At 40.1% G+C, this 27,695-nt stretch overlaps 1 protein-coding gene across 5 annotated transcripts in view; it reads right to left on the reverse strand.

Annotated features, from left to right (window-relative positions):
* KLHL29 (kelch like family member 29) overlaps positions 1 to 27,695 on the reverse strand; it is a 403,476-nt gene that overhangs the window by 68,865 nt on the left and 306,916 nt on the right. For all 5 annotated transcript variants that reach the window (XM_048938075.1, XM_048938076.1, XM_048938077.1 and 2 more), the window contains one exon: positions 2,603 to 2,741. In XM_048938075.1, the coding sequence (XP_048794032.1) occupies positions 2,603 to 2,741 (139 nt within the window). The remainder of the gene's footprint in view (positions 1 to 2,602; positions 2,742 to 27,695) is intronic.

A 27,695-nucleotide genomic window follows, 5' to 3' on the forward strand; every position in this document is an offset into this window, starting at 1 on the left:
TGAAGTAAATACTCTGAAAATGTATAATTTTTTTTTCCCTGCATCTTTATATGGATGCACAGAGCGTCTTCATGAATAGATCATCTTCCCACTGAAGTTTCTACTAATCTACTGGTGCCTCCAGTTGGAACGGCTCCAGAGTTTAACCCTAGTACTCACTGGCTGAAATGGCTTTTATGTTATATTTAACATAGAGAGATCTCATTTATTCTTCAAGAAAAAATGCCATTTCTTGTTTTGATTTCTATAATAATACAAAGAGTGCAATATAAATCACATTAAGCCATAAGTGCCATCTCAAAGGAGCTACTAATAAATATCGGGAGAGGATTCTAGACATGTTGCATTTATAAACATACTGACTCCACGAACTATAATGATTTTAGATTACTAAGGGCATGATCCTGAAAAGTACTGATCGTCTCTTTCAATGAAGGATTTCATTGACTTCATGGGGTTTCTAAAAGGACTAAGCTCTATACCACAAATATCCTCTAGAAAGCAAGTCTTCAGAAATTCCCCTCTGTACTCCTAAGTTTATTGTCTTGCAAAGACACATTTGATCAATTTACAGGTGAATATTTATTTTTCTCACCTGACATTTTTGCAAACTCAACTAGACACCAAGCTGGATTTTTCCCTATTCAAGCATGATCATCAGTAATAAAGGTATTTTTGCCTTGGATACACCTGTGCAACTCCATTAGCCTTCATCAAGGTTACATGTGTACAACTGAGATTATACTCGTACACAGAAGGTAATTGGGATGGAGAGACCTGACTATGGGCACAAATCGACCTCTGCAGTACTTATTGCTGATGATGATGTGAAAGAAAGCAAAAAAATGGCGAGGTTGGCAAATGGGCTAAACCTCTGGCTATTTTTTTCCTGCATCACGTGTGAGCTTTGTGTGAACAACTGACAAGCAAGAATGCTGAAATGTAGGATTTTGCTCTTATAGTCTCTTTTCAGAGAATTTAATTAATTTTTTGTTTGTTTGTTTTAAATGAGCGCATACCAAAACAGCTTTAGATGCGAACTATATCTCCATTTGGTAAGGAAATAATACAGCAGCAATGTTTCTCTAAAAATAGATGCTGCCTGGTGATTTATGCACACAAGCAGATGTCTTTGCAGGCAAATGCAGATGACAGTCTTTGGCCAGTCAGTTTTTATATTTCTCTAAGTTGATTATAAGAAGATCTTCATTCCCTCCAGACTCTACACCTTGTCACCCTAAAAGCATATTCTCCAGACTTTACTATTAAATGATAATGAGCAGACAGAGAGAAAGGACAGGAGAGATCTGTCTGTAGCTACAGCTAGCAATCATTAGATTTACAGAGGGGAAAAGACATGCTTCCTAGGCCAACATATTTTTTATGAATAATTGATAAGGCAGTCAGCACAGTTATATCATAGAAGTGTAATATATATCCATAATTATAAAACCAGCTTTGTGCAAAAGGACATGATACACTGAAAGGAGATACCAGCCAATATGCCATCCTGAAATAAAATACAGTCACTATTGTGTTAGTTGGCGAAATTTAAATACAGGATTTGAAGCAAGCAAAATGTTCTTTAATCCCATTTTTTAGCACAGTCCAGGCTCAGTCTGCTCAGGAAAATACTGCAAGGCAAAATCAGCAGCTGCATTAATTTGCTGATGATTGAGAGAAAAATGAAAGTTATCCTCGTGGTTTTTTTTCTCCCTACTTGCTACTCTAACTTACTAATAATACGAGAGCGCCAATTTATTCCTATGCAAGTATATGAAGCATACAAATTGAAAAATCAATGTAATGGAAAAAAAAGATTATCATGCACTGTTTAGAATCAATCAGCTAGAAACAGAGGGGGGAAAATGTGAAGGCGGAGACCTGATGTTTAGAAAATGTATGTATTGCACCTACCCAAAGCCAAGTGTTTGTGGCAAACAACTATGCTTTGTCTAATATGCAGACTGAGCTATATTTTGACCAGGAAAAAAAAAAGTCTTATTTCCAATCTTTTCTACAGAGAAATTCATCAGTTGTTTTTAATTCTCTCAAAAAATCCCTGGATAATAGAAATAACAATCCCTTTGCCCATAAAAGGCACGCAAAAGCATGTTAACAAAGATTTCAGGGTGAAGGGATCAAGCTCATCAAAATCCTCTATTAGCACGACGTCTCAGCATCGTTCCCCAGAATGCTGACAGCTCAGTGTAGCTTGAAGGATAAACTTCTGTCAGATGTGATGGAGTCCCTTGAAAGCATGGACAGCGATAGTGTTTAGTCGGAGCCTATCAGCAGATCAGCTACTGAATTGCTATTAGCAGATCAGTTTAATCTTAGATCTCTCAGTAGTGGAACACTCTCTTCGGCCAAAACAGGCCTCTACTGATCAGAAATAATTACACTGTACGAGTCAGATGTGTAACAAATGGATCTGAGTCTCAGTTTGGAAATACATTCAGAGGAAGTGGAAAGAATGGCTACTGGCTCTGTGACAGGAGATTCAATCTTCATAAACCTGCAAGAGAGGGGAGGAAAAAAAAGCGACACAAATGCGCCCTACAAAAGAACAGAGCAGATCACAGCTGGAAGGAAGGCAAACCTTTTAATCAGGTCCTTGAAATACAAGCTGCAGGAAGCTAGAACATTTTGGTGGACTTCAAACTCTTTGCCTTCAACAATAATTTTCAGGTCTGTAAACTCTTTCGCTCTGCGTTGCTGGTTCAACTCCTTCAACATTTCTGCAGAACAGAGAAGACAGACAGTGCCAGGGTTCCCATTAAGAGTTTTTTATTTTTACTTTTTACTTTTCAATTTTTTTTCTTTTTTTTTTTTTTTTTTTTTTTTTTTTTTTGTAAAGAAGTAGAGAAACAGGAAATAACTGATATTTTTGTTGGTAAGATTGGCTCAACACAGACAGTCAGAAGTTACAAGCGTAACATATTTAAAAATAAAAAAAAAAGGAAAAAGAAAAAGCAGGAACCAGTAGGTCTAAACAACGGAAACATATAGAGAAAAAAAAGCAAAAACAATCCTAAATTTGGGAAGGTTAAAATGAAAACAAAATATTTAAGCATCAGCAAATCAGAAACACAGAGAATGCAATATCACAGAAAAGTTAAAATAATTCGTTATAATAAAAATCAAGAGTTAATGAATTTCTATCCAAATGCAAATAAGCTTTGAACATACTAGAATAATATTAGTAAAAATATGGTATGATGTAATATGAACTGGATATGGGTCAAAATAATAAAACCACAAGACCTGCAAAAATAACTTAGCCTTAACATAGTAAAATTGTGTTAAGCCTCTCAGTTAACAGAGCAAAATAGTACTTATAAATAATACATAGATTAAATTGCATACACAATTAAATGAATTATCAATACATCTTGCAATATACCTCAGCTCTATAGATTACAATATATACATATCAGAATTAGTTTAAAAGCATCCTTATGATAAAAAATAACCTCACACAGAGAATAAATTACTGCCTTCTATAGTAATTCCCATTTTTTGCACTCCAAGGATTTTTACCATCGCAGCATTTTTATTTTTTAGCCTTCAATGGCTTCATTTACAGCAACAATCAACTTTCACACATCATGAAAGAATTGTAATGATTAAAATAACCTATGAAAGTGTTTCCATCCTGCAATAAAGCACCTACCTTGCTTGATGCCTCCTTTTATAAAGCCTAGTGGTACTAACGGAATGGAATGATAGCATGCCACATCTCCATGTGTGGATGTGAACTGCTGAGCAACCTACATGTTTTATAAACCAGTTGAACTTTTAAGGGTAAGCCTTCCCTCCAGTTCTGTGGGCCAAAGTGGCCATCAAGATGAATAATATACTTTTTACCTAGGCAATAGTCTGGCTGTTCAAAAGCCGGTGATCAAGATGATAAAAGAGCTGATTTTAAATACTAAAGAGTTTTGGTTTTATTTTGTTTGCAATAGGTCAAGGTTCTCATTTTCTCACTGTAACATCCTAAGCACATCCTTCTTCAGACAGATCTGTAAATCAACATTTCTTTACATGGAATCCAAAGTTAAAAGGAGCTGGCATGTGTTACTAGAATTAAGTTTAAAGCCACTGTGTCAGGTTTGGGCACTGTGCTGCCAAAGCATTGCCAAATGGCCTTATGAAATAGGGACCCAAATAATCTTTGTGCTCTCCTGTCCCCCAGTGAAACTCCTCAAGAGAGAAACACCAGCGGTTAAACAACACAAAACATACAAATGTAAACTGCTGTGTCAAAACAAATAGAAGTTCTCCTAAGCCCCAACATCTGTGGCGCACATTTTTCAGGCCTAAGTAAATAAATGTCACCTTGCACATTTATGTCTATTTAATGGAAACACAGTAGTGTCTGAAAGGCTAATTATTCTGTGCTGAAATGGGTCAGTGCTCTCCAGAGAGCAAGCAGATCATTAGAGAGGGCACGGAAGTAACAGCAGGTTGTGTCAGATCTATAATAGAGGAAAATAAACCACTCTGTCCTGTGGGTGCTATAGCAGGGGCTATTTTTAAGGGATTTATCTCAGCTGAAGCACAATGATGGAGGCCCCAGTGAAGGACCATGGATACTCTGGGTGTTTTACCTGATTTAGAGCCCAAGTAACTAACGCCTTTGGTTTCACAGGAATGGCATTATGTCTTTTCTCTGTTGCTGCCCTGCATTCAGCTGGGACAGAGTTGATTCTACCTCCTTAATGTCTGATACTGGGCTATGTTGAACTTTAGGAGAAAAACAGTGTTGGTATCACACCAACATTTCAGTCGCTGTGCTACCTGTTGGGTTAAACCCTGACAGCTGCATATTTTTTGGTGGATTGTAGAGGAAGTAAGTTTCTGTTCCTTTTCACGTACAAAAGACTCTTTTTCCTTGGCCCATGTTCCCACTTTCACTTGGAGTACCCATGTTTTCCTCTGGACCAACTTGCTACCATTTCACGCCTTAAAGAAAGTTACTTTCCCCTTTCAACTTTCCGACAGTCTCTCATATCCTCTACTTATTTTCACTTGTGTTTTGTCATTCCCTTTTCAAATTTGCCCACCTACTGTCCTCCACCCCCAACAGTGGCGTTTTTCCTATGTTCCCCTTCAAGCTCCTTCTCTTTAGTATCTGTGGCAGCCACTTACAATCTTCCCTGCAGAAGTCTTTCAAGACAAAGGCTACAACCAAGACTAAGTCACCCAAGTTCAAGATTGTATGTACACTTACACAAGAGGTCATTCTCCATCTCACCTCATTCCATTTTCTCCTTATAAAGCTGACGATCACTTACTTTTAGTGTTCAAAGACACAACTGCATAGCAACCACACAAATGGATCCTGTGCTCTGAGAGAGAAGATGAAATAGGGTTTACTTTCATTCTGACTGGGCTGGGTTTTTTTGGAGGGTGGGTTTAGGGTGAGCAGGTGGTACAGACCATCCTTAACATCAAGACTGTGGCCAAGATGGCTGAATAATGAGAGCCGAAGTTCAGCCTCTCAGTGATGGAAGCTCTCTGTGCTATCTGCTGTAAGTGTGCGAGCTGACTGGAACGTCTAAGCCCTCAGAAACCTCCCCAGGAAACAGACTCATTACTTGGACTTTGCTGAACACCCTTTAATTACATCCAGTCCTGCAGTTCCTGGTCCCAGTTTCTGTTTACGTACTTTCCACACTCCAGTGTGTTTTACGCCACATGCATTCATTAAAGGATGCAAAGCACAAAACACAGGTCTGGAACAGCTGTGCCATTTGGCTCATAAGAAAGAAATCAGAACAAGCTCTAATCAGAATTTGGAGCTCCGTTTTCCCATTTGGAGGAACTAATTCTTTCCTTTACCCCAGACTTGTCATGCTGCCCTCTACAGAGCTGACTACATACAGTCCCATGTTTTTTGCAGTTCAGTTTCTGAACCATACAGAGAAGAGGCAGGTGGAGAGGAGAAGGAAGTCAGGAGACTGCATTGATTCATCGATCTTCCTAGCCGAGGCCCCTTTGTATTGCTAAATAACTAGCAGGCATTAGTATTGGACACAAGGTTATATCAGAACGGGCCCTCATTCTCAGAGTGTTTGTAATGCTCACACTGTGCTTAGCCACGCATTAATGATTTATGAGGGCTCAGGATGAGCTGCAAAACAAATTTCTTCACCAGGTAATAATGCCTGCCGATGAGTTGTAAAAGGAGAAACAACACAGTGCAGTCCTGGCAGTGAAAAACGATCCCAACCATCTCATGCTGGTCTTTCTTCTGGGTTCCTCCTCATTTCCAGCTTTTTCTCCAAGACATGGAATTCCCTGAAAGACTCAGAAAGGGATATGCTGGCTATTTCCTATTGTTTATTCCCCTGGTCTATTTGTTCATACGGAGGTTTTACTGTTCATCTGCCTTTGTCTCATTTGATTTCTTTTTTTTAAAACAGATACAGATAAAAACGGAGTGTAATGACTGTTAGGGGTGTCAGTTGAGTGGGAACTCCTGTTCTCTCTTCCCAGAACATCACAGGAAATACCCACATGTCCATAATAAGGAAGGAATAGGAAAGAATCCTCCTTCCTCCTCCCGGCTTCATACAAGCTTTGGGACCTCAGAAACCAAGCCAGTCCTTTCTATCCATCACTGCTGATGCTCAATCATTCTCAAAGGCTAGCTGAATGTTTTCCTCATAAAGAAGTACATAATAGGCACCAGCATGTTATTCCATAATTATAAGAGGCATATTGCTGAAGGACCTGAAAGGGACTTGACCTGAAACCTGCAGCTGAACATCTCTGTGGAGCTTGAGAAAGGAAGCACTCGCTATATTGCCATTTCAGCCTTCATTTCATTGCCTGGGGGCACTTTAACATAATTATATTGAGAGTCCCAGAGACAATATGGGTCAGGAGGTACAAGTGACTTTCCTCACGTCACTAACGGAGAAGGAAGAGCTCAGATGCTTTGATTCCTGGTCCCCAGCTCCACCCACTGCACTACATTTTTTTCCTCTTAATTAATGGACAAATTACAACTGAAGAGCCCATAAGCCTTGGATCATATGTAGGACCAAGAACAACTGCGTAATTGTATAGATCAAGTAATGGGAACAGAAATGATATAATAAATCTTATTTTTTTTAATTACTTATGATCGGATGTAAAAAGGAAAAAGGAACTTATTCCCCAAGTTTATTTATTCAGTATTTCACGCACTTTGGAGACTGGATGCCCAGTCAAAGATTCTCTCCAATGCACACTGCTGTGGCACAGTGGAAGCTCTTGAGTTTCTTTCCACTTTTAATGAAAAAAAAATTTATTTCAGCTTAAATTCGGACAGATGAGGTTTAAAGGGGGGGACAGCAAGCAAGAGCTAAATTGTAAAGAACTCTGAAATATGGAAGAACATTTCTTACAAGTAGTGTTTATAAAAAGTTGTTGGGAAAAAAACAAACCTGTTATAAAACAGCAAATGGTAATTGGTGAAACATCGCTAATTATTCCTGAGAAGAACATGCAAGTGCTTACCCATGCTTTCATGATTGGTACAGAAAATGGGGGGGGGGAAGGGGGGGGGGGGGGGGGGGCAAGAAAAGTTACCTGAAAGAAAATCCAATTACTTTCTTGCCTTAACAACTAGGGAGATTAATTCCCAAGGTTATGTTATAAAGTTATAGCTATGAAAAAGCAGCATTTTAACCATTCAGTGCCAGCATTGCAAACACTTGCACATTCTGATAGATGGTGGTATTTTGAAAGCCACAAGAAATTGTGTGATGACACAAAATATCTAGCTGTCAAATGGGGGTTACGAGTCATGGGGAAGTGTGTACCACAGTGAACCTGCCTTACTGAATGCCACAAGAACTCATGATTCTCTAGTGATTTTCAAAAGTTTCTCTTTCTCCCCACTGCAACACCCAAAGCCTAATGCAGGCCAAAATTAGATGCTCCATTTACCTTTGCTATGTAGCTTGAAGCAGCTGCAGAGAGGCAGTAACCAAATGCCTTGTTGCATTGTCAGACCAGTCTGATAATGTTACACATTTGTACTTCGCTCTGCAGCAGCTGAGGCTGTTGTCTGCTCTACTGAGGCATCTTGACACTGCAAACTCAGCCACAAGTGATCAACATCCTTTTGAGACTCCAGCAATTATTGGGCACGGACGCAGTTGTTTCCTGGTTGACAAATATCCTATTGGTAAAATTATCCTCCATGCAGTGTAAAGACAAGCAAACATCTCTGGAGAAAAGCTTTTAAACTTGGGACTGAGAACAAGACATAGGTCTCTCATTTTATTACTATTATTTTTAATCTGAAAGGCAACAGAGAAAAAGGGGAATCATAGAATCATTAAGGTTGGAAAAGACCTCCAAGACCATCTAGTCCAATCATCTACCTATCGCAGTGTTGCCCACTAAACTATGTTCCTTAGGACCACGTTTACATGTTTCTTGAACACCTTCAGGGACAGTGACTCTACCACCTCTCTCTTGGCAGCCCGTTCCAGTGCCTGACCACTCTTTTGGAGAAGTTTATCCTAATATCCAACCTGAACCTCTCCTGAAGCCAGGTGGGAATCAAATGAAGATGTCTCAGATACCAGCCCATCATTTTGAGATTCCTTTCCTAAACCCTAAAGACTGTATTGTCTTCTCCCCTGGAATTACTAAGGGAGGTTAGATAACCTGAGAAGAACCGCTCATTGATTTTTTCACAGAAGGTGAGAAGTAACCTGTTACAGATAAATAGTTCCTCCTTTTTTTTCCAATCGAACTCAACTGCAATTGAACTCTGTCAAGGGCAGAAGGTGAGGTGGCACAACAAAGCTGACTCCCCTGCATAGGGTCATTTCTTAGATGGGGGGGGAGCTGATGAATGGGGAGCTCTTTCATCCTGCATTGTGATGAAGTGCAACGACAGAAAATGACTTGGCTCTGTCCTCCTCTCCCAGTCTCTGTTGATTATGGGTTTTTTTCTCAGGATGCCAGCCTCCTCCAAAGGCCCCCAAAAGCAATTGACCACTTGTGGCTCTCTCCTGAACATGATGTGTTCTGAAGCCCTTAAGGCAGATGAAATAATGAACTGGTAAGTGTTTAACATGGACAACAGGAGCACTACACCCCCGAGCAAAGGCTCAGTAAGACTGTGCCCTTCAGTCTCTGCATCCCAACTGCACTCCCTCTGAAGATAGGACGTAGGCTGATAATGAGGTATCCCTGCTGGTACAGCTACACCAATCCTGAAATAAGCCTACAAGAGTCGTCTTCTGATGAGTTTTGTTGGCACAGAAATGCAAGGCATGACTTTTTTCTACTCCAGAAACATCTATGGCAGCAGGACTTTATAGCACAGACCAACCTATCTGTATTTTACTGATACTATTGCACACCTCTGCTATGAAAGAAAACATGAACAGATGCTGGAGATTGGGAAAATATTTTAAATTCCATACTGAACAGCACATATGAGGCTGCATATGATAATTCTGCTCAAAGAATTGTTGGCAGTGAGGTGCCCTGCTGGGCTAAATAATTTTTCACTGTTCATGTTGACGAACTTTTCACACCTTATTGCAATGAAAAAGGGTCATCAAAGTCAGCTGCAATGTTTACTCACTTGAGGAAGATAACTACAACTCTATGTGTAAATGGAGCCGTTATAAATGTACTAGAAACTTAGGGAAGTCACAGCACCATGTTTTGAAAACAATTTTCAGGCTATTATCGTCACTAGAACTGACATTAGGAGGTGCCTCAAGGATGTCCTCACACATTACAGAGTTGATATTTTCAATGTTAGACTACAGAACTATTTCAACACATTTTCTGTTTATATTGAGTTGGATGACACCCCTAATTTCTCAAAGATGTACCTTAAATGCAACATTGGAGAGATTCTGATACCGGAGCTTGCACATAAAAATGACCAAAAAGAATAAGTTTGGGGTCTATAAAAAAATCTTAGCATTCTGATTTATAAGGTGAACACTTCTATGGTACCCATGCCCACTAATTTATAGTCGTATGGGGTTACAAGTGAAACACTGAGCATGTGTGACTGGCTTTGAAAATGAACTGCATTTACACTACATATCTGGATGCACAGGAAGAATGAGAAAAAAAAAATAAAAATGGAGACCATCAGATTTGTTTCCCAACACAGACTGTGATCCATGCAAGCAGAAGCAGCAAGACCAAATGATCCAGCACAAAAGCACCCACTGGCATGCTGAGATGAAGATGGAGCTTCCCGTAACAGGATCTGCTGTTTTTTTCAGGATTCACCTCTGATCAAATAGAAAGTTGGCTGCAGCCTGTTCTATATTGGCCTGTTCTATATTGGCCAAGGCAACAAACCCCAGAGGCTCCCAGCAAATTGCCAGCCTGGCCCCCTGTTCCGTATATAACATGCCACTATTTCAGTTAGCACTGTAACTTGATTTCCAGGCAGACAATAATTTTCTCTGGAGACAAAATAAGAGGGAGAGAGACAGACAGAAAGAGAATGAAAAAAAACCCCTGTGAGTGCTGGAAACACAGAATAGCCCAGATTCAAAGAGAAATTTAGTTCTGATTGTTTTATTTACCAGCAGACAGCCTTGAATATCAATACACGCTTAAGGGATAGCTAAAATATTTATTACTATGTGATTTGGGCTGGATTCAGTATTACCCTAATTGCTTGTAGCAGAAGACTAGCAGATAGCTTTTAGACCTTTTTGATCTCTTTATGTAGTGCAAGGCATTAGCTAAATGTTTCCTCATTTTGAAGGCTTTGAACAAGAAGCACCCATCTGTGAAACCAACAGCGTAATCAACGCCGCTGACATGTCAGCAGCAGTCAGGGGCTGACCAGTGCTGGTGGTGGAAGAAAAGCTGTGCATTGTGTGCTACCAGCAATCAGGGGTGTAGGAACAGCAGGCAGACACAAGGCTCCTTTCCCCAAATAAGAAAAGATGACGGCTTTCTGAAAATAAATCAGTGATGCACGCAGTACAAATTGCAAACATTAGTGAGCAGTAAGACAATAAACACAACTGTAAGGCACAGCACCTGACAATCAAGGATTTCAAAGCTCTTAACATACATTAATTAAATAGCATTTGTGACCTCTGCCCATCGCAAAGGCAGTGCTGCCTATTTCAACTGAGTAGGGCTTATTTTTTCTTACATATTTGTAATTAAGACAGTGCTTTGAAATACACCCATCTTCCCTGATCAGTGCCAAAACACTTATCCAGTATTTCACACTACAGCAGTATATAGATACCCAATGAAAGCAAATAATGAAAGCACAGACCTTCAGTACAGGGATCCCACCCTCTGAAGAGATTTTATACATCATCTAAAGATAATAAAGTAGAATTGGGCGTATGTTATGCACTGGGTTAAATGCATGTGACAGCACCTCTTGGTCTAGTGGGCATCTCATACATAGAGAAGTGCTCTTTTATACAGACTGCCTGCATAGTGACTCCCGGTGATTCATTGCACTATCAGAATAGACAGCTGTAATCAAATGATGCTAAATAAAAAAAAATGAAAACACTGCCAGGCCCTCCCTCAGGTACTCCGGAATGGAACAACTTTGCTCCACCGATCGGTTCTATGCTCTACAGCTTCAGCTTGTAGCAGTGCTGCACTCGTGGTCACCAAGGTTGTGATAATAATGGTTAAATACAGGGCTGCTCACTTACCTCATTAACAGAAATGGCAACAGGTTTGGAGACAGCAACATACAGATGTTTTTGTGCCCCATGAGCTGGGGCAGGATTGCAGAGATCTGAAGGCACAATACGTCGGAAGTGGAGGCAAAGGAAAGCTGCAGAAATGAGCAGCTCACAAAACAGCCCTCTGGTTTTTCTGTGTTGTTAGCTTTAGGAACATGGCACAATATGGTAAAAACCTCGTATTTGTCAGATTCTCTTCAAACATCTCCCTTCTTATCACCTTTCCAAATCTCTAGGTTATACTTGTCCTAAAGATGTGAAAGAGTTTAAAATTGATTATTATTTTTTTTTTTTAGCTTTTCTAAGCACTGTAAAGTTTTCCAAGTTTAACAGCGCTGTATGTTTTTAGGAAATGTTTTGTAAAATGTCCCCCTTGTTCCTGCTCAGCTCCTGTTTCCCCATAGCAAATTAAACCTAAGTTTTTAAGCAAACATTTTATAGAATCATAGAATTATAGAATGGCCTGTGTTGAAAAGGACCTCAAAGATCATCTGGTTTCAACCCCCCTTCCGCAGACAGGGTCACGAACCACTACACCAGGCTGCCCAGAGCCACATCCAGCCTTTTGAAAGCACTGCTGCTAACATTAGGTATTTTTACATAAATGCTATCAAAATCCCATTTTTGGTATCTGCGTGGAGAGTGAGTTGGTGCAGCACAGCACGACAATACGAGCTGTGACTGCCTGGTCGTGTTAGAAGCCACTGAACTGCAAATGTTGTTTATATTCAGAGAGGAACAAGTTATTGGGAGGCAGTGACGTAGCTGCCTCACCAAAGCCAGAATTGAAAAAAAAAAAAGCCACTTTTATAAAGTCTGGTTAAGATTAAAGGACAAAGATATATTTAATTAGCACTGAAATGTTAGGGTTCTCCAAGAATTAAACACGCTTCTAAACATTGTTTTGTGAGCTGAATGACTGTCATACGATGAAGATGGTTGATAAGACTTGGCGAAAACATTTCAGATGCAAACGAAAATAAAAGGACACCTCAGCAAACACAGCCAATAAGCCAGAGTCAAAATTTCAACAGTGAAGACAATATACAAATTTCACAATAATTTCATCATCCAAAAATATCACTAGGACCAACCCGCAAAGGCACCGAACCCGTGAAAGGATGACAACAGGCAATTTTGAATCTAGACAAGCATGAAAGAAGCATGTTTTTCTCCTTCTGGGTAGTTATGGAAACAGAGAGATGTAAAACCCCTCCTAACTGAACAAGGGCTTTTTTCCTCCCTGCTCCCATCCGTAACTGTACAGCTGTCACCACAAGCCATCCCGCTCCCTGCAGCCAGCGGGGAGGGAACAAAAGGGGCTGTGAAGCAGCTTCACTTCAAATGACAGCCTCACCAGGGCTCCCGCTTGCACTGCGAAGACAAAGTTGTAAAGTTTTACGGAAGAATTGAAGTGAATTTCTCTTCTAGAGGTCTTTGTGGAAATCAAAGATCTGTTTTAATTTCAGATACCAGCGGCTTCTTGTCGCTAACGACGGAAATACGTAGAGCCACGGCTCCCCAGTGGGAGAGTGCAGATGACAGGGGTCCTTAGGCACGTGCATATAAGAAGGGTAAAATATATAAAGCCAAACATCAACTATTTCCAGCTCTGAGTGTTGAAGACTCTGTGAAATGTTAAGAAATGCCGAGGGCTGATGTGGAAAGCTGAAACCACATCGATTAGGAGAGGAAACGCACTGCAGCTTTATGTAAACTGAAACTAATGGGGTTTAATTTAGATAGAAGATTCCGAATGGAAATGACTTGTCTGTCTTACCATGGAAATCACAAACACACCTATACAGGGGGCACAAAACATTGTTTTGGTGCACTCAAGCGGGAGTCCACTTAGTCCGCCAAGTCCACTTAGCCAAAGTCACAGCAGCATTCCTAGTGGTTCATTTGGTTGAAACGAGGATCTAATTTTGGTTACCAACATTTAAATGGAAATTGATGTTTGTCTCCAAGCTGTTTCACCGTGACATGCTGAAATGGAGCCTGTTAACCCAGAGGACAGAGCTGCCTCTGAGATCCTATTGAAGGGCGGATTCCTTATTGCAACCCAAACTAAAGCGATGAGACCTCCAAAAGAAAAATAAATAAGTGCTGTTTATGATCCATGGCTTTTCTGATTTCTATTTTGCGTTCTTCAGGAACAACGTTGGCGACTATTTACCTTGTCTTCAGCGATGTTCTGCCCTGTGACACAGAGCAGAACCTGGTGCCTCTGACTAGCGTGAGCGGCACGTCTGAACTGGTTTCAGGAGAGATAATTATTGTAATTTAGTTTATTATTTCCCATTCCTCTAGACCATTAATTTTCACATATCATATACATATTTATGAAAATTACCGTACTTTTAATTAACTATATGGTATTAGCAGTTTGTATATATAAATGAACAACCCCGGGAACAAACTCATTAAAAATCTAATGCTCAGCTTCAAAGGCTTCAGGATTTCACCACTCCGTGTACTTCCCTTCTCCCTGCTTGGCCAGCAGAAGGCAAACACATAGAAGAACAAATTCCTACCCATGTGAAAGCTGCTCCCTACTTTTCTCAGGAAATGCCAGTACTTTGACAGTTGGGTTTCTCTTCCTGTGTCTGTGTGAATCCTTCCATGGAGTAAACATTTCACGTTCTGTTTTCTTTTTCTTTTCAGCTTTTTTTTTTGTTGATATGTACATTTTATATTACTTAATGGTATGTTGTTGATAGGGACATTAAGACACTATTGTCACCTCTGATGTCTTTACGTTAATTTGTGAGCATTTTTCTAGGTCATTATTTTTAATTAATACAATAAATTCGTTTATTTGTATTCTAAATGTCAATCTGTTTTAATCCTAACACAAACACAAAACAATGACCTAGAAAATAAGATGTTATTCTGTTATTAAATAGCATCAATGTAATTAAGAGCCTGGTATTCTAAAATGAAAATAGTGTCTGCCCATTTTATGTTGTAATGAACTATCTAATCTACTTGCTACTAAAATTGTATTAAGCTGGATGACAAATATGTTCTCAGAAAAAAAAACAAACGAACACCACAACATTTCTCCAAATGAATTCTGAAATAAGTTGCTTGTTAATTAAGTGACTTCTGAAATTAGCATTATTTGGAAAAAATAACGGCGTCTTACATCCAAAAATACTTACAATGACCATTTATATCCATGAAGACACCATGGGTACTGTATCAGGCAGCTGCTGTTTATCAATAAGCAGAGGCTACTTTAACACCATTACATCTATGCAATAACTGGTGGAGCTACACTGATGTGAAGCCTGTGTGAACTGACAGTATTTACCAGTTCTAACCAACACACCAGTTCAACAGGGAAATTGTTTTGGTATATTTTACAGTACTCCACTGCTGAACTTTAAAATAAATACAGTTCTATAGATAGATGCTCTCAGTACTATAAAAGGAGCATTGTTTCTTGATTTCCTTACATGTTTTAATGTTAATTTTTGAGCCAGCTTAACGTCTTGGGTTTTGTTTAGTTCTCCTTTTTTCCCTTAAGTGTTACATCTTTATCCTTCAACTCCCTCTGTACTCTTGTGATTTTCTCCTAGCAGTATTTTTTAAAAGTAGCAATATATCACTGCAGAATGTGATTAAGATAATTTGGTGCATTTCTAAGGACATTAAATTGCTAGACTAAAGTGTAATTTGGGTAGGCTGCAACTTCTTAAAAAAAAATACATAATGCTCTAAGTGCAAAATAAAGCTGAAGATGAAGCAGCAGCTCTCGAGTCTTTATCTAGCAAGAATTCTAACAAATGAAAAAAACAAGATGTAGATGAAATTTTGCAAAATGTCAGAGTAACTTTTGAGCCTGGGACTTAAGAGCTCTTGATAATTTAACCTGCCTATAATTTGTCACAGTGAAAAACAATGATATGTCCTGAAATAATAGGGTCAACTCGCATTTGTCTGATCTAAGTAATGTCAAAGGTTAAAAAGATAAAGCTGGAAGGCAAGTACCTGTTCTGTAAAATGGCCATTCAGCACCTGATTGGAGCTGTAAATCTCTTGTTCTGCGGGGAATGACAACTCCATATAAAAATACAACATCTCTTTTTGTACAGGATTGTCTCAGTCATACAAACTGTGCATCATTTTAACACCAGACTTCAGTACTGGTTTAACTGGAAAGAGACAGAGTTCAGAACTGGAACTGGGAAGTCTAAGTATTCTATGGTTATGGTTGTTCCTCTGGAGCTCACGTACCCAGATGTAACCAAAACCAGTTCTTTTATACTTGTTAGCATTCAATCTATAAATGAGCGAAAAAACACAATTATGGAGTACTGAATAGAGCTTCTAGAAAGGAAACATTCAAGAAACGACTCAGTTTGGAAGCATTCAAAGTCAGGCTGGATGGGACTTCATGCAACCTGATCTAGAGGGAGGTGTCCCTGCCTATAGCAGGGGGTTGAAACTAGATGATCTTAAAGGTGCCTTCCAACCCAAATCATTCTGTGACTCTATTCTATGAACAATCATTTTCATGTTCTTTAGAAAGTAAGGAGAGAATAAAGCTGATGCATGCTCAGACACTGATGGTGCACCAACACAATGCCTTCCCTGTGCCAAAAAACAAAAGTAACAACTACCACCAATATATTGAATATTAGAAATCATTTTTTAATATGTGATAACTCAACTGGTCTAGATCCGTATAAAATCCACTGGGGAACAATGCTGGGCTTCCAATGGGATGTACCAAGCCATATCAAATGGAAGGCATGTTCTTAAGGGTAAAAAGTCGGGGTCAGGAGCATACAAAAAGTCTTGCAACATTAACTGGGCAAAGCAGGGTTGTTTTAGGGTTGGACTAGAGGCAGGAACTCGCCTGCAAATGCTCAAAGAAGTTGTTTAATAATATGAAAATCACATAGTACCTCACACTCACCAACTGAAAGTGATCCAGGAATGTTAATAGCTGCTATGTTGTAGTTAAATCCTCATATACCAGTCTAAGTAACTCGAAAATAATGGAATCATAAAGTAAAAAAAGTTACACAACTTCCAAAGTGACAGGTATGATGAGAAAAACCCTCTGGTACATTGGACCTTCCTCAAAGAGCCTTTTTCCTCCCATGAAAAGAGAATTGTAACTATGCAGCTGTGGCAGATGTCACCATATGAATATTTATATATCCAGAGGATATTTTGGTCTACCTCACCAGGCATTGTTAATATTTGAATAGATTAATCAAAGCATGGAGTTCACAAAGCAAACTGTCCCCTCACCTCCTCAAAGATGGATGCGGCTCCTATTCTGAATGATGTGATGGGTCCTGAAGTACTCAACCCCAGAGCTCATGACTGCACCCCCTGCTCAGGTATCTCTCCACCATAAATGGGAGTGCAGGATGGTGGGCTTCGAAAGGACCTACTAAGGGCTTTGAAAGGAACCAGGGCACAGAAGCACTCCCTTAAACTTGTGTTTAAGCTTGTAGATTGTCTCTTCCAGCCGTCCCAAGATCCTACTCCTGTAACCAGCCTGCACTCGTACATGAGACAACAAATCCCTCCTGACATGGTACAGCATGATACCATCAGCTTAAGTCTCCTTTAACTCAAGTTACTCTAAATCATATTTCTGGCATTCATGCAAAGAACTTCCCAAGCCATTGGTCAGGATGAGTTGGAGGAAAATGCAACAACATATTTTTAATGCATTTTTTTTTTCCTGAAGGTATAGAAAATTCAGTTTGCATGAACAGTGGGAACACAACAAAACTTTTTTAAACCAGGAATGAAGTAAAGTTTCTTTTTCAGAAACACGCTGTTATGTAGACATACATACGAACAGGCAATGACATTACTGTGGGAGGAATCTAAATGGCATTAAAGCTTCAAATTGCTTTTCATGCCTTAAAAAACAGCAAAGGAGAACAATGTACTGTACATGCCTATTCATTTCTACTAAATTGGAAAGTAACACAACTCTTGTCTTCATCACTTTCAAGCTGAAGCATTCATTTTGCATACCTATTTTCGGGTCTATAACTTCACACATAAGATACACATGCAGTGGCAAAATATACTATTAACTAAGTCTTATTTCCCTATTTTAATGGTATCATATGTGGATTGATGTTTTCAACGAGAAGAATCACAGCTGTCCTTGGGTGACTGAAAAATAACAGAGCTATCTTTATTAAAATCTTTGTTATTATTTTTTCTTAAAGGAGAAGTGGGGCATTCTTGGAAAATCTACTAAACATTTAAGAAAAATATCTGTGCCAGGTGCTTTTCCTCAAGGCTGGGAAGTGCTAGGAAGATCTTTGATGTGTCAGCTCTGACAGTTGTTTCTGTCCACCTCTAGCACTGCAGCAGACGGTTGAGGCTGAGATTGTTTTTTTTCTCAGCAGTCCCACTGGTACAAGACAGGACAGCGCTCCCCGAAATATCTCGTATTAAAATTAAATTGTGATAAACACTCTTGCATACTTTTACAGATTTTTGTCTGGAATTAAGAAAAAGGTACGTATTTTTGGCTGGAATTAATCAAATCCACATTCATCTGCATAAAAGGCATTTTGCCTTGACTGAGCTATCCAGCCTCCAATCCTCAGTCAGATGGGCACCTCCAGAGAGGGAGTCTTCTCCGTTCCTTAGACATCTGTTTCAGCACAGCTGGGTTTCCCCCAGGATTGTCCATCTCTCCCTATTAAGCACAAAGGAAGGCTAGCTGATTAGCTTTGATTAGCTGTCTGCAGCTTTAGACTCCTTTGATCCAGCTGTGTTGCCTCTCGCCCGTTGCAAGGCGAGGGAATTGCTGCGGGCAGCCCACTCCGCTCCTGGCGGATGGGGAGCACCAGCATGAAGGTCACCGTACATATGCTGGCAGCTGATTAGGACCAAAAGAGGTCCCCCGATCTGGGGAAAAGCAGCATATGACATTTTTCCCTACTTGAGAAGTCACTGGCAGGAACGAAGAGGCTTCTGAAGCTGTAAAATCTCTGCAAGTTATGAGGAAAAGCATGTGATCTGAATGTAAAGAGGAAAAGGGGAATTCAAATAGAAAGAGGAGGAAGTTTAGGGTTTACTTTTGACAATCAGGCTGTTGGTGCGGGCATAACTGAGATGGAAAACTGTGACAACACACAGGCTGGATGACTGCCTTTGAATAGTAGCTATAAACAGCTGGCCTAGTCCGCTTCAACTTTCATCACAGAATTGCCATTCAGAGCCTGGGAATATTTGCTATCCGAAGTCACATCGAAGAAATAGAGTAATGAATGGTTTGTATATCCACAGAGACTGAGGGAGCACGGTAGCATATTAAAGAGATGGGAAACAGAGCTAGATATGCACAGGAAGCAATTTATAAGTATTCAGAAAAGCTTGCTTGTAATCCGAACTACTTTATCAAAAAAGTAATATGAATGAGCGCTGAATGAACTTGAGACTTTATCTGTTTGTGTGTTCCACCACAGTGATGGTGGAACCACCATGCTCTGCCACTTGCTGCTGGCTGGGGTTCTTAGAATCACAGAATCACAGAATGGTTTGGGTTGAAAGGGACTTTAAAGCCCATCCAGTCCCAATCCCCATCTGTTGGCAAGGTTGCCACCTACCAGCTCAGGCTGCCCAGGGCCCATCCAATGGCCTTGAACACTTCCAGAGATGAGGCATCCATAAACTCTCCAAGCCCCCTGTGCCAGGTCCTCACCGCCCTCTGAGTAAACAACTTCTTCCTAACATCTAGCCTAAATCTCTGCTTGCTTAGTTTAAAATCACTCCCCCTTGTCCTATCACTATCAGACCGTGTAAAAAGGCCCTCTCCATCTCGTTTATACCCTCCCTTTAAATACATGAAAGGCAATGAGGACTCCCCAGAGCCTTCTCTTTGGAGCTGCGGTGCGTGTGCCCTCCATGCTGCGGTCAGCCTGCAGTCCTCAACGCGTGGCCATCAGATCCCAGCCAATGAGGACAGGCACAGAGCGATCTCTGCGGCCTCGTGTGACGGTAGTGCTCACAACGCTGACAAATTACGGCTTCACTCCAGTTCTGGAAGTCCAGCCGCGTCCTCTGCGGATTTTATCAACAAGCAATACGGCTCTGCTTTCCTTAGGAATACACACGTATCATTTTAAACACGAAGAGCAGCAGCCAGCCTGGGACTCAGCATTCTGGCTTTGCCCTGCCTCTCCCCGCTGACAAGGAGATGCTCCGGTGCTGCTCTGCCAGGACGTCATTTTCCTTCCACCCCGCAGCAGGCAGGAAGGCATTTGAAATCACAGCGCAACCCTGACAGGAGCTCCAAAGGCTTTCGTGGCCAGCAGAAAGAAAAGACAGAGAGGGAGTGAAAGGAAGACAGAGTGTGCGAGGATGGCGAAACTGAGCTGAATTAGAGTTAATTAAACAGGAGCTTTGACAATGTTTAAATAACAAGATTCTACACCTAGCCCTGGAATACCTGTATGAGCTGTCATTTAATTTAAAAGAGCACAATAGTGAAATGCCATTCTCCAGGCAGATCTTTTGCATCTTTCAGATATTGTATTAAAAATTTATTGTGAAGCAGAAGTTCAGATTTTTTTTCCCTGGTTTGATAATAGTCTTCTAAAACTTCATGTCCTAGCACTTGTTCTTGTGCTATCTGGAAGGGAAGCATCCTCAATAGGTACCAATAGGCAAAGCCCTAAATCTTGAAGTCCATCTCCCCAGCTAAGTGTTGGGGGGAACATCAGACTGATATGAAGATGAAAAAAGGAGAATCTTTTCCAGGTAAGATAAACCTTAACAGTAAAATGACCCTGCAAAAACAGGGGAAAAAAGCCCAACAACCACACTTACAAAGCATTAGATCGAAACTTAGTTAATAAATACTGTATTGCATGCTTTTAAAGAACAGTGCTAATCCTTAGCAGTGCTGCATTCAGCTTTTCATTTTCAATGTGCTTTATGAAGGATCTCATTTATTCTCCCATATCCGATTCAGTGATGGCTGCAGATCTCTTTTCAGACGCAAGCTTTCAAAAATGGTTTCTCAGCTTGAATTTATTTGAATTAGCATTTCTAATCGAAATCGAGATAATCAGAAATAAGTACCGTATTTTAAAATAAATGCTGATAAACAAATCCTTCATATTTGAACCTATTTGCTTGAAAATAGTGCATCTTGAATGGAATTTGGCTAACATTTTTTCAGCTATTCAGCATTAACATTTTGCTATATTCATTTTTGATTTAGGTATTTAATCTCATATTACTTACAAGCTACTCAAAAGCAAAAGCATGTAAAATGACCTAAGCTGTCAAACCAGTGCACAGGAGTTACATGGAAGGAAAGGACAGCAAGCTGATATTTAGCCCCTCAGTTGTTATCTTCACGTCATACAGTACTATTAAGAACAGTATTAGGTGCTCCTGATGATGACTTGCATTTGAATCTATTTTTGACAAAAATCTATGAGAATGAAGTAAGATCACCCAAGTAGCGCATACAATTTAGAAGAGGTGGCAATTAGAAGCTCCCCACTCTCAAAAAGCAGAAAACAACCCTGTTGAACGCTAGAACACTCTGAGGGGTGCCTCTCCGGATGTGAAATCAGAGGAAGAGAGCAGAGCTGTCAGAGATCCCAGTGGAGATACTGGAAATAGGATACGGGAGTTCTGCCCACACGTACAAGCGCTGGGGCAATCAGCAAGGTCAAGATTCAAGTTACCTGAGGATTCAAGTAGATGAAAACTTCAGGGCAACCCAGAAGGCATGTGCATCAGTACTGCCTCCAAAACTCCTTGGGCACCTCCCTGTCAAAGCTGCAGCTCACCTGACATCAACTACCCAGATCTTAGGATCCCAGCAAACATCGAACTCTGTCCTGGGTCCACTGGAGCCCAGCATGGAGGGAACCTTCTCTAAGGATGGTGAATAACTGATTTCTGGCTGAATGCTGATGCCTGGATGCTACTTTCAGAATCAGGACAGACTGAAATTATGTCACATCATTGCAAGCATTCAAGGCCAAGATGGATGGGGCTCTGGGCAGCCCAGTCTAGTGGCTGGCAACCAGATCATGGCACAGGGGCTGGTAATAGATGAGTTGTAAGGCCCCTTCCAATCCAAGCCATTCTGTGATTCCATGATTCTATGAAACTTGGACTTCTGTAGGTTGTTTTATTTATACATATATATTTTTAAGCACCAGCAAAAATCAACTAAATAAAGTGGATATACAGACTGTCTGACTATGATACAGTCCCCTTTCAGAATGCATTTAAGCACAGGGATAACCTACCCCTCCTCTTTGAGGCTGTCAAATGTTAAATAAATGATCGGCTGAAACACAGTGCTTTCAGTGGGAAAATGCAACATTGAACTCTTTCAGCAGTTCTCCCTCTCATGTGTACCTGAAAGAATTTCAGCATCGTGCTACAATATGACGGGGTTGCTGAGACACAACATTACCCACACTGTGAACTGTGGAGCTGAGCAAAAGGTGCCAGGAAATCAAATACTGAGATACAGGGCAAATGACACTTCCAAAGACAACAAGCAACTCTTTATTTCACTCTGGTGGAAAAAGCAGAAAGGGACAACACACACGGAAAAAAATACAGGAAATGAGAAAGGGTATTACTAGTTCCAGTACAAATTTCAAAAGCACAGGAAGAATCTTTCCTTTTCCTAAAAAAGTTCCCTTTTTAAGCAGTAACATTCATGGATTGTAACACGGGTCTAGATTTGCTTGTGTGTCTCTCTCTTGCAGAGAAACCTGTCCTTCCTAATTACTTTTAGAGCAGTGACAAAAACCTTGTTGATCTGACCAGACAAATTCTGACAAATGAAACATTCAGAAGTATAAGTATGAACATGCCAACTGCTGAGAGACAGGGATGATAATAGTGCTGTTGATAACAATAAAAGGGAAGGGGAAGGATGAGAACTTAATTTTTGGCCATGTTCCATTTAAAGCAACTACAAAAGACATCTAAAAGAGATGTCAGAGGCAGGGACTCTCTGACAAGACATCTAAGGGAAGATGTCAGAGAAGTAAAGGGCTGCTTACAGAGATGTCCCTATCTGGCTGAAGGGATACAGTCTTCCTTCTGGACCATCTCCCAGGAGACTGAACATGGGCAAAATGATAAGTGATTTTATTTTATTTTTTAGTCAAGAAGGCAAGATAATCTAAAGGATTTTTGATACGCAGTCTGTTTTTGTTGCAAAAAAAAATCATGCTTGGACACGTTTTGTCATCAGAAGCAACAACTGCCTACTTTTTTTCTTTTTTTTTTTTTTTTTTTTTTTTTTTTTTTGAGGGACATCATGCAGCCATCCAGTGGTTCACAGTGGGCAGATACTGTACATTCTATTTACATTTACATTTTAAATAAAAAGATCAGTTTCTATCTCTGCACATTGGGTCAGTAGATTAAACTTCAGGTACATGAAGTCCATTCTGCCAGTGATACACAACCAAGTCCTGTCCTGGGAGCCCTCCAGTCAAAAGCAATGGAAAGACCTTTCATGAAGCTTGCTGTATGGCAAGAAGCTCTCATCATCAAGGGACCCAGGAAAGGCAATGGAGATTAAGCCACTGGGTTACCAGTGATTTCTGGTTTTGCTCCTCAAATGCTTTGTAGTAATCGGTGCTTCTAAGCACATTCAACCAATATTTGTCCAAACCTCTGAGCATTTCTTTCTTCCATTTATTCTGGAGTCGGGTTTCTCCTGTTTGTCACTTCTCAGAATGCAGCTGATGCCTTGGAAAAACCCCAAGTTAAGCACTTTGTGCACAAGAGATGCTGGTGCAACAGCAAAGACTCAAATCAGCATTTGAGTGCAGACTGGACTGATAAGCATCAGTTACAGAAACAGCGTTGGTGACAAGGGAAGTACCTTCTGGAGGGTTAACAGTCAGTTAGGGAAATAGAGCTACATCTTATGCAGTACTAAATTTAGGGGAATTTCTTTAGCTATACAGAGCCTGTGTGTGTCCTTCATATACCTAGGAACTCTCTATTCTTTCAATGATTCCTGCAATGAGAGTTTTGCCCCAAACAAGTTTGGTAGAAAAGCCAAGGAATGTACCCATGCACTGTCCAATAGAGGTGTGACAGATCTCATCCCATCCAATTTGCTCCAACAGAGTATTTCATATAATACGTACATAACATGTACAACACACAATTATTTTTTTTTTCAAGTGGAAATCTGCCTTTATTTCCAAATGCCATCTATGAGTTAGAGACAATGTGTGTGCTCCTGCAACAGAGATGCTGCAACTGCCAATGCCATGTGGCAAACTGGGGAGTGACATAAGCCAAAGACATTTTTTTTCCCTCTTCTAAATGCAAATGCTACTGAAATAGTGACACTCAAATTCATCTGAGCAGCATAACTGAGAGAAAACCCCCAACATCTTCACTAACAATGTTTTACAGTAAATGAGTGATAAAAGATGCACTGCTTGGATTCTTGTCTTCACTAATAATTCCCAATATATACGAAGAGAATGAAACGTTTAAACTCGGGGATCGGGGATTAAAGGATATCCATGATGAATGAGCTGTAGAGCTGAAGAGAATTTGTTGTACATCCTGACCAATATAGCAGTGAAAGTAATCAATCCATTACCTCTCCACTGAGAGAAATGGCAGAGAGATAAGAGGATAATGAATGCCAGGCACAATACTGATAAGGAAGACACTTAAAATGACCAGCTAGAATATATTCCATAGTTAATAGTGCTGACAAAAACACTGACAAAGTAATAATTTATTCATCGAATAAGAGCCATTCCTGTGAAAATCAAGGTAGCATTTTAAATTAAAGCAACTATTGAAATCAGAGTAGCCTTATTAACTGGTAGCCATTAATGAAGCATTGTAGAAAAGAATACTTTTAAGGGCTCATTTTGCCATTAACATATGGGCTAAATTACAAAATCCTGTTACTTACAAATGCCGATATAATTTTTTCCTCCAATCCCTTCCGGCTTTTTCCTTAACCCTTGTCTTTAATGCAATAAAAATTCATCTGAAGCTTTGCATATTCACATGCAGAATGGATAATGCTTTTGCCCAGTGCTGACATGCCCCTTATCCCCCAATTTCTTAAGAGGCTGACCTAGATTTTGAGTCCCATACTAACATCAAATGCTGCCAAGGTTGATATTTAAATATATGTGGTGATGATTCAGAATGCAACACTTCATTCAGTAAGAAACCACACCCAGCAAAAATCTGCAGGTATTCAAAAACGTTGCCTTCTCTTTCTCTGTGCCTGTGGATTGTACAGCATGAACACACTGTGCAGCATGAAGTTTTGCAGATATATAAGGAAGAGAAACAGCTGTGGTGAGTGAAATAAAATCTGCATTTGCTCCACATGGCTAAGGTTATGACTAAAGAGCAGGCTGCTCCATCCCAATTTCCTTTGCAGATTTTATTACAGTATTACTTACATGCTTACACTGTCTGTAAGTCTGTTTGGAGTCATTATTCTCTTGCAAAGTGAACCTGTGGCCAAGTATACTAGTGTTCTTGGTACACAAGCAAGCTATCTAAGCACATAACCTTATGACCCCAAGGCCTATTATTAAAACTTCAAAACTTTTAGTTTCAGCCAGAATATCTTCCAATTATTCAAAGCATCTCTTTCTCATATTTCAGTCCCAGTGCCAGACAGAAATGGGTTTAGAGAGTTTATCACTTCCCACATAGAGTAATTTTCATCTTGTATATCCATGACAGACACAGAGCTGTACTGTCAGATTTGTTGTCCCATCTGAGACAAAATTAAAACATAACTTCCAGCATCTTGGTGATATTTTGAGAATTCTTTTTAAAAATTGAAGCGATTTTATGCATTCCTTATATTTCAGAAATTATCAGTGCTAAGAAATGTGCCTATCTCCTTCTTTACAATAAGGATAGTAAACGACTGTCATAAGCCTAAGAGCATTATGTAGCTCCTTAGCTAGAATGCATAAAACAGAGAAAACAGTGCCTATATTAACTGATTTCTTCGGTGGGCAGCACAGAAATGCTGAGGTGATGGGGAAAAAATGTCTGTACTGTGCATGCGGAGTATCTTCTGTTGCAAGTGAGCTCACACGGCGGATGGCTGCAAGACGGAGGAAAGAGCCTTCAGATCCCCCAGCTGCCTGCATTAACCCGCAGTCAGCGAGAGGAAAAAGAGGGCTCGCTCTGTACTTCTGAGCACAAAACAGACTCTTATTCAATTCCATCTGAGCTCACGCAGAGATAGTGACAGTTTTCTCAAAAGGGAACACGACTCTCCTTCTCAGCTCCTGAGCATCTGTAACGAGCTGCTCTAATCGCCTTAGAGTGGCTCAAAATAACTGGGCAAAGGAAAAGCTCCTGAAAAAATTGCTCAAGTAACCTCTGCATTTTACATTGAAACTAGGCTATTCTGTCATTTCTGTTCTCTGTTTTCCAGGTGCAATCCTGCCACATTCCCGTGGGGGGAGAGAGAGTTTGGTGAGACTTGGTAATTCTCTTGGGCTCCAATGTCTCGTACCTCATTGGTCTGTATGGTGGCAGAGCGTACAAAAACCTGAATGCCTGGGATTTGGGAAGCAATAGATGATACACTGTTCTCCCCTCCCTCTCTCCCTCCTTCCCTCCCTCCACTGACCTTTCCTTCCTGTTTGCCTTTTAATATTTCTTCAAGGATCCCAAATCCCTGTTGGAGGTCTTGCTCATTCTTCCAATGACCAGTAGTAGATTCTGCGGATCCTTTGGGGCGACTTTGTCAGGATGCTCTAAATTATGGGAATACTCCCCAGTGGTTCTGTGGAAACTGCAACCCAACTCCATGACGACCTCGGTAAGGAGATTCTGCCAGGAACCCATAGCGACTGTCCTCTTAATTAATATAGACACTTGAACTAAATTACCTCTTTGAGGATTACTTCAGCTCAGGAGAAATGAAATCATTTGTCTAAGTGAACATGGTCTTTTCTGGCAGTAAACATTTGCTTTGAACAATTGGCAAAAGCAATGTTTAAAACACTCAGTGCTCATGAATGCCAATCGAACTCACAATGGTTTCAAGCTTACAAAGCAAGACAAGGAATATGAGGAATAAATTAAATGAATAAAATTAAAATGTCAGCAGAGAAAGTAACTAATCTCCATCAAGTCTCTTATGTAATCCAGACCCTTTTGCTGCTGTTATTATTCAAAACCCTTAGGGAACTAAGGATCTAGGTCATCTGCAGGATAAAGAGTGTACTATCCAGGAATCAATATTCACAGTAGTAAATTAAATTATAGTCCACTCCATGCAAAGAGTTTTATTACTACTAGGGGTGTTGACAATTTAAACTCAACAGGAAAAATTAAATGTAAGCTATCAGATAACTTTTTCACTATGGCATCTCCTCGTATACCATGCTGCCACTTAAACCATCAATAATTCTTTAACATTCTGAGATATAAGATGCCGCACTTTTCCAGTAAGCGTATGACTATTGTAATGATAGGCTTAGATAAGCCACTGCGTCTGTTGAAAGGTCTGTTTCAATTAATAATGACCAAAGTAGATTGTCATTAACAGTAAAGAACAATCAGCACCACGGAGGAGGCATTTCAGCCAACCTACAACATGCTATTACCATTCTCGACGTGACTTTCAACTACAGCTGTGTGACAGTAAAATTTCTAATGCCTTGAATATCTAAGAGAAGTTGATTTACTGGTGTGCTAGGGAAACAACCCTGCAGCTGTATGAGAGTTGCCATTACATGCCGTGTCTTGGCACCTTTCTTCCAGATGTTTTTGGTGGTCAGTCACTATTTACCCACGACTAACTCTCCAATTTAAGACACTGTCCATCTGCAAAAGTCAAATCTTATGATGGTTTTCAACCTTATTAAAACTGATAGCGTATGTCTGGGAACTGAAAGCAATTGTGTAGCATTTATCTAAGCAGTCACATTTCTGTTTCTAAACCTCCCCAGAAAAAGCTTC

This window comes from Lagopus muta, chromosome 2 (assembly GCF_023343835.1).
Source record: "Lagopus muta isolate bLagMut1 chromosome 2, bLagMut1 primary, whole genome shotgun sequence".
In the NCBI taxonomy this organism is placed as follows: domain Eukaryota; kingdom Metazoa; phylum Chordata; class Aves; order Galliformes; family Phasianidae; genus Lagopus; species Lagopus muta.